Source organism: Saccopteryx leptura, chromosome 2 (genome assembly GCF_036850995.1).
Source record: "Saccopteryx leptura isolate mSacLep1 chromosome 2, mSacLep1_pri_phased_curated, whole genome shotgun sequence".
NCBI classification, from domain to species: domain Eukaryota; kingdom Metazoa; phylum Chordata; class Mammalia; order Chiroptera; family Emballonuridae; genus Saccopteryx; species Saccopteryx leptura.
This window is the reverse complement of record NC_089504.1, coordinates 45,055,330-45,063,992: the sequence shown is the minus strand read 5'-3', so window position 1 is coordinate 45,063,992 and position 8,663 is coordinate 45,055,330. Positions and strand designations below refer to the sequence as shown.

The 8,663-nt window shown below is 40.0% G+C and overlaps 1 protein-coding gene across 1 annotated transcript in view; it reads right to left on the bottom strand.

The window, feature by feature from the left end:
• Nucleotides 1–594: 594 nt before the first annotated feature.
• Nucleotides 595–8,663, bottom strand: part of LOC136394580 (ras and EF-hand domain-containing protein-like) — a 31,224-nt gene continuing 23,155 nt past the window's right edge. The window contains exon 5 of the mRNA XM_066367928.1: nt 595–3,135. Within this exon, the coding sequence (XP_066224025.1) occupies nt 3,030–3,135 (106 nt within the window). The 3' untranslated portion in view covers nt 595–3,029. The remainder of the gene's footprint in view (nt 3,136–8,663) is intronic.

Here is an 8,663-nt window from a genome sequence, read left to right as displayed (position 1 = left end):
AAACAATTATATTTCTGATTACCCGTTCAAGCACTATGTACAGCAGATGGGAGGAGCTGCAGACAGCAGGGCTATGGGTTTGGGGCACTGTGTCTAGTTAAATAAGCATAAGGGCAATAGGAGACCGACCACTTATCAAGGGTGCTACCCAACTGAGAGCAGGCAGCCTCGTCCTCGTTTGGGGGATCAGAGGGTGAAAATCTCTGAAGGAAGAGATGTTCAGCTAAATGAGCAGGAGCTAGCTAGGCAGTATGGGGGTACAGACGGATGAAGATGGATGTCAGAGAAAGAGACAAACCCCTGGGGCCATGAGGAAGACCAGAGCACATCCTGAAATTTTTCTACTAAAGCCTGAGACTCCTGGCCATCACTCCCCAAACTGGTTGACCTGCTGCCCACTGACCAGGATGGCCTGGGTGTGCCCTAGCCCCCACCCTGTGTTCATTCTCTTCTCCCACCGGCCAGCTGCACAGGCCAACAAGACAAGAGTTTTAGAGCACAGTTTCAGGTAGGCACCTCCTAGAATTAGAATTACTTCTGGGATTCCTGCAGCACCATTGAAGGAAACACCCCAAAGGCTAAAGGAAGCCTGCTTTATTTAACTTACAATGCAGAAAATATTTGTGGTTCCTTAGACATTTGAATGACTATAAAAATTATACTTTATGATACAATTATTAATGGTTTGAAGAGAAATAAACAGTATAAATGAAATATGGCTGATACTATGAAAATGGAAGCCATATAAATCAAAATCATAAAACAATTATTCAATACTCAGAGGACTACTTAATATATACATTTAAAATTTCTTATACACATATACAATAAAAGCCTGCAAAAACACAATCACTCAGAAGCTGATTACTGTACAAATATGAAAATAAATCTTTATATTTAACCTCAATTTTACCTTCAGCAAGAGGGCTGTGTGCCTTACATTTATGCAAATCACATTTGGTATTAAGTAATCAAATGTCGCACATGTCATACAGAGCAGCAAGTGGGAAAAATTATGAAAATGCATGAGACTAAAAGTTAACAGTAAAAAATGTTTCTTTATCCAACATTCTTTTCTATGATGAAATTAAAACATTATCCAATGTCAGGATACATAAAAAGGAGCATAGTATAATTGTGATTTTAAAAGCTCTCAAAGGCAAAATTCAGATAAGATGAACTTACTTGCATAGAATTATGCAAATGTATCAAATTAAGTGTAAGTTAAAAACATGAAATATAGTGTTGTGCCAAACATAAGAACAGACCAAAAGTTTATTTGCAAGGTTGAAAGAAATACTGGACCTACTTGAACGCTGAATTTAGTGACGAGAGGGGGAGGCTCAGCACGCTGCCACCTGACCCTGCACACAGGCACACTGCTGTGCAAAAACCGAACTTCCCTCCCTTTTCTTCTCTCCTCCCTCCCAATCTAGCAGTCCAGCCCCCACCCCCAGCCTGTCTCTCTCTTTTTCTCCCCTCCCTTTTATTATTTCTCTTCTCAAGCTTTATCTCTCTGGGTCTCTTTAGATCTCTCCCCTCCCTTTCTCTCCCCTTCCCTGTCCTCCCTCTCTGCCTTCCTCCCTCCCTCTCCTCCTGACGGGTCTTCTTCCTCAGACAGCCCCTCCCTGAACAACCCTCCTCGACCCGGTCTGGTCTCCCAAGGCAGGCGCAGGGGCACACACACCTTATCTTTTATACTGTATACTTTCTGTACCTTCTCGCTTTAGATGTGTTTAGATACACAAATACTTACCAATGTGCTTCAGCTGCCTAGCGTGTTCAGCACAGTAACATGCAACATGCAGTACAGGCTTGTAGTCCCGGAGCAATAGGCTATTCCATACTGAGTGGGTGGTAGGTTAGTCCATCTGGGTGAGTGAGGTGCATTCCACGATGTCTGTACAGCGACGAAATCACCTAACAAAGCATTTCTCAGAGCACATCCCAGTCCTTAAACAGTACATGACTGAATTTTTTGTTCTTAATAAAAATAAACTTTAAATTTGAGAATACCTTCATGAAATCAAATGTGGGAGTCTGTCTGTCTGCCTCCATGCTTCACACTTCAGAAAAATACAGATAAAAACCCCAAAAGAAAACTAAAGGATGCCGTGGCTACTCATAATCCATGTGTGAAATGTACTTGGTCAATTTTCATTAAAATATAAATGAAGCTTGGAAAATTTAAGGTTTGATCATAAAAATTATAAAAAGGAGAGAAAAGGTTACAATGAATTATATTAATGAAACAAAAAGGAATATTTTTAACTTACATATAACAGCGATGATGTAAGTTTTTTCAGTGAACTACTTGAGGCCTGGACCTATGTGGACCAAGGTAAGTTCAGATCTCTGGTTGGGAGTAACTTAATTGGTTCACACTGCTGGAAACAAAATAAAACAGAAACCAGGGTTTGCTGACCCACAACAAGGTCAGGTATTGAAAAGTCAATAATTTGATATTTTAATAGTACAAATAACCAGAGTTCTTAAGTGTGGACCATCTCACGCTGTTTCCCACTGATTAAAAAGAATAATAATAATGGGGAGAGGTGAGGCCAGCAAGGCCACGCTGCCTTGGTTTACAGATGAGGGAACAGACATGTCTGAGAGCACAGGCCTAGTTAACAGCAAAGTGCAGTAGGATGCTAACAGAATATTTGAAAGAAATGTTGTCATGGATTATGTCAGTGGCCACATGAACCTAATGATGTCCGTGAGTTTCTTCTACAGCTTTGATCTGAGCATGTGATTTCCTTAGCACTTAAAAGCATTTACACATTATTGTTCAAGCCTCTGTAAGGACACTACAGGCATATTTAACCAGGGGACCCAAACTGTTCATGGGAACGTAGCAAAGAGGAGCCGAGGCTCCGGAGAGACCTAAGAACACAGTTCAGACTTCCAGCTGATCACTCTCCAGGGGGCAGTGTCCGCCGGCTGCACCACACTACATAAGAATCAAGTCCCATAGCTTCTGTCCTCCGGAAATGAACACTTCACAAGCCAAGGCCATGGTTATGGGTTTAACGCTTGCAGCAACTCTTCTTACGGGTTGACTGTTTGGAACTGCCTTCAGTCAGATTGATAATGGATTTGCTGTCATCCTTCTTCGTTCTTTTTTTCACTTCCCTGGAGAGAGACAGAGAGGTAGAGGCAGAGGTAAGAGCAGAGGGAGAGAGAGACGGGATTACTGAGGTACAAAGCTAAACCACAAATGGCTCTGCAGAAATAAAATACACAGCCGCGCACCTGCCGTGTGCCGTCCATATGCTGTGTAAACGCTTGATCGATGTTAACTTAATGTTCACATGAACCATGTGAATTCATCGTGCCCCACTGTACATCTTATCCCCTTAGGTCACACAGCTGGAGGAGTGGCAGAGCTGGGACCCACGCCACGCAGGTTGGCTCCAGCACCTGCATCCTGAGCACCAGGCCACAGACTCACACATGCAGGCACAGGCACACACACACGTGTGCCTCATGCACAGGCGCACACACATGTGTACATACTCGTGCACACACGAACTCCTCCTGCTCTCTCCTATGGTTTCACATGCTTCACAGTCTACTGCATGCACAGAATGCCAAGGGAATAGTGTACTGCGACTTCTAAGCCAGGTGTTAGTAAGGACCAGGTACCCTGAGCTGCCATTTAAGGAGTCCAGGGTTCCTTAGTAGAGAGAGGCCAGCAGAGGAGTTCTGGGGGAGGAGAGGACACCCAGAAGGAACTCTGGTAGTCTCAAGCCTGAGACACCCGGTATCCATCTGACTGCAAACAGAAGACCCCCTAAGTGAGAGAAGTTGAGGAAACTTCTGCGACCTGCCAATTCTAGTAATTTCTAAAAATAGAGGTAGTTGTGGTTTTAGGTGACCAAGTTTTAGGGTGCTTTATTACAGAGTGGTAGAGAACTAAAACTGTTTGTTCCAGAGTAGCAGATAATGGGAATTAATACCTGGCAGAACAATGCTGCTTAATAAAATATAATGTAATCCACACACGTCATTTTAAATATTTGGTAGCCACACCAAAAAATGTAAATAGAAAAAGGTTACATTAATGTTATAATGTACTCTATTTAACTCAGCGGAACACAAATATTATCAATTCAGCATGGTATCTATAAAAATACTGAGGTACTTTATAATCTTTATAATGTCTTCCAAATTATTATTTATTCAATACATGCAGCATATCTAAATTTGGATTAGCCACACTGCAGGGGGCTAGTGGCTGCAAAATTGGTCAGCACAGGTCTAGGAGGTACTTTTGACAACTACTGCACTGTGAGAAGAGGAAAAAAAGAGCGATCTTGCTGAAGGCCAACTAATAAATGCTGTGCTACAGGCGTTCCCATTTTTCTTTTCACACACACACACACAACCTGACAGGTGACAGGTGAACATTATTATCCTCTGTTCAAAGATGAGGTAGCAAAGACTCAGGGAAAGGAAAGGATTCACATTTCAACCCCTGACACCCTTTAGACTAATTTCAGACTTCTGACCTCTAGGCTGTAAGATAATAAGTTTTCACTGCTTAAACTATTAAGTTAGTAGGAATTTGTTACAGCGACAATACAAAACCAATACAATTTCCCAATTCCCAGTGTGCTCACATGTCATTTGATAAAAGTCCAATTTATGCCAACTCTGGGATCCTCAATTAGTGAGCTATGAGGGAGAGCCAGAGATCTAAATCCAGATGTTCATCTGTGCAACAGCATATTCTAAGTGCCCTTAGCAATGTTCATTCCATCCACAGTGAAAGAAACTGCAAGTGAGGATGCCACTCAAGAAGCAATATGGAATATCTTAATTAATAGTTTTACTGTTTCTTGTCAGGTATTATTTAATATTTTTCATTAATATATTAAAATTCTTTCTTATAATAATCTAGTTTTGTGGACCTCTTTTATTGTTCTTAAGTATTAAATGCATGAAATAATAAACTACTGTTTGGTATATCATCTGTTATACCTAAAACGGTCAATGTAGAGAACCAGTCGTTAAATTATTTGAATCCCATCACTGTCTAAATCAATCATTACCGGATCCAGAGAAAGCTGCTACACACATGCACAATGTTCTTCAGGGACACAAAGGGAGCACCCCAGGGAGCTGGGTGCCGGGAAGGGAGTGCACTCTGACAGCAGGGCAACCCCTTGACTGAATGGGACTTCCTTCAGTAACGAGGAAAGGTGATTCCGGAGGCAGGGAACAGCATGCACAGAGGCAAAGAGGCATAAAAGAGCTTGACCACGACTGGAAACAAAGTTTGCTGTGTCTATAGATTATTGTTTGTTTGGAAAGCAAAATAAGTCATATAATCAGAGAGGCAGGGAGGTTAGACTGTGAGATACTAAGCCACTTGCTAAGAAACTTGGACTCTGTGCTATACATAGGACATCTACGTGGGGCTACAAGCAAGAAAGTGTTAATTGGATTTTTTGTTTATAAATACTAGCATGATTGCAGGGTGGAGGATACACTGATGAGAAGAAATGCTGAGGCAGAATCTTTGGTGCCTCCTGCACTGAACCCAGGTGAGAAATTCCCAGGCAGATAATTCTCAGGCCTGAAGCAGATACATGATAGATAGATAGATAATGAATAAATATGAATGATTGAGAATATAAATGAGTTAAAGAAAGAGTACAGAGGGTCATTGAATCAGCTGGGCATCCACTGGAGGCAGGTGATAATGGAACAGAAAAAGGAGTAAAGACTGATTCCAGGTTACTACTTTTTAATCATAATTTCGGTAGTTTCCTGAGAAAGTAAATAAAGATTGCGGAACGATTTTAAAGAAAAACTATGCCCTAGTGAGGTGGCTCAGTGGATAAGGAATCATCCTAGTGCGCTGAAGTTGCGGTTCAATCCTTGGTCAGGGCTCGTACTAGAAACAATGAGCGCACAACTAAATGGAGCAACTAACTGGAACAATGAGTTGATGCTACTCTCTCTCTCTCTCTCTCTCTCTCTCTCTCGCTAATCTCTCTCGTCCTTCCTCTGTCTTTCTCTCTCTCTCAAATAAATGGAAAATTTTTTTTAAAAAAGGAGAAATGAACACATTAGGATTTGTATACCTTGGGTCAGCCATCCTATGGAATTTCCAGTTATGAATGGGTGAGAGTAGAATTATGGAATATAAAAAGAAGTAGAAATTAAAAATACAGAAACTGGAAGTCACCAGCTAAAGAGAGTTCTAGAAACCATAGGGATGAAAGGAATTACACAGAGAAGAGTAAAGAGGAAGAGAATTAATAATGGAAGCCTAAAATTACCAGCATTCAAATCGCAAGCCAGTGATTCAAATCAGCCATCAAAAGTCCTACTTTTGACACTTAGTAGCTATGTCACTGTAAGATTAAGCATTGTAATTCTCAATTTTCTTATCTGTACAATGGGTACAATAATCACAGTATCCTCATAAGACAGATCACAGCTCTTCTTTCTGGGAGGGCCAACGGCCTCTATGAGCTATATATTGTGTTGGCAAGAAAGTAATTTCGGTTTTATAGTATGAAATAAAACTCATTTTTTAATACAAAGAATAAACTTTAATCAATTATATATTTTCCATTTTGTTCAATGACCTTTTGCCATCTTTCTTGCAGCTTCACGATTCTGCGCTCATAGAAATTTTGGTCCTTATCAGCAAAAAACTGAACCAAGTGCAATTTAAGGTCATCATCATTTATGAAAGTTTTACTATTCAAAGAGTGTTGCAAAGTTCAAAATAAATGGTAATCAGATGGTGCCAGGTCAGGGCTGTATGGGGGATGCGACATCACTTCTCAATGAAGCTCCAATAATTTTCCACGAGTTACTAAAGATGTGTGAGGCTTTGCATTATCATGGTGGAACACAATTCCTTGGCGATTTGACAATTGTGACCATTTTTTCTTTGTTTGCTTCATCTAGTTTCATTAGTTGTTGACAGTAAACAACAGAATTGATCGTCTGGTTTCTTGGAAGCAGCTCAAAATACACAACACCTTTGTACTCCCACCAAATTGACAGCATGACCTTTTATTGATGCAATTCAGCTTTAGATGTGGTTTGTGCTGGTTCATCACGCTTAGACCATAATTGTTTTTGAATGATGTTACTGTAGATGACCCATTTTTCATCACCAGTGATGATTCTTTTCAAAAAAGGGTTAGTTTCATTGCGCTTGAGATGCGTGTCGCAAATATTGATTCGTTGTGTTAAGTGAATCTCTTTCGACTCATGCGGAACCCAAATATCGAGCTTCGGAGCGAATCTATGACATTTTAAGTGATTTTCAATTGTTGTGTGCAATAAATTAACCTCTCTGCAATGTCTTAAACAGTTATATGTCAATTCTCTTCAATTTTGGCTTTGATTTGGTCATCATCAATTTCAGTAGGTCTATCAGAACGTTGGTCAACTTTGAGTGAAAAATCTCCAGAACAGAATTTTTTAAACCAATTCTGACACAGGTGTACTGTTATGCAATCAATACCATAAACTTCACATATCTTTTTGTAAGCCTCAAAAACTTTCTTTCCTTAATGGAAATAAAAAAGTAAAATATACCGAAAATGTTCGTTTCTGTGCTCCGTGTTAAAATTGACCCAAAACTAACAGCTACAAACAAAAATTATGCACAACTTGCTTCTCAGGTAACCTAAATGTGACTGATATCAAATGTCAAAAGGAAAAATCCATAACATGGACAGAAGTCCTTCAAAACAACTGCAACGTTATCTGTGACAACCGAAAATACTTTCTTGCCAACCCAATATCATATGGCTGCCTGATCATGTTTTATGTTTTTTTCCTAATGTTAAATTGCACAGCCTGTCTTTTTTCCTTAAAATATCTACTGAGCCAGGTATGGGCTTTCACATGATGTGTGCTCATGAGAATGCAGACATTACTGAACCTGAAAGCGAACAGTAACAGGGAGACATAGGCACCCACATCGCTCCTCTGACCTTCAGTCTTTCATGCATTAAAAATAAATGAACATCCCACTTCAAAGAAATTAGAAAGATATTATTTCAGACGTCTAACACAGGTTTAAGGCTGGGAAAATTAAATTACTTCACCCCAAACCTCCATATGCTTAACAACCGCATTTTAAACGACTCAGTCTTGGAAACAGATTTACACCCAAAGGGCTCAGCAGTTGCGCTGAGCTGATCTGTCAGCCTGAGCTTCTCGTGTTCTTCTCAAATTTCAGGCCATTGATCAATTGGTGCCTGTAGCATCTGAATAAATTGAAAATGTATAAAGCCTTGTAGTTCTATTAATAGCAAATTTACTTCCCAAGGACAATGATTGTATGGTTGTCCTATCAGCGCTATAGGGAAATTACAAAACTGCATTTCTAAGAGAAACTTTTCCTAGGATTGAGAGGTTTTCTTTGAAAAGCGGAGTAGTTCACGTTGTTAACCAAACATTTATGGCCTCCCTTCAAAAATGAGTCCTTCAGACAGTGTAAATCCTTAAACCCATCTAGTTTTTGATGTGACATGGTGAGAAAGGGACTGTGCTGGGAATTATCTTTTGAGATCTAAATAAAGAACTTACATGTCCTGCCTTCTCCATAACATTCTAAATGTGTGAAACTTTTTCAATTTTCATTTAACCTGTGGAGACTATACCATTTCCATTTCAGACTT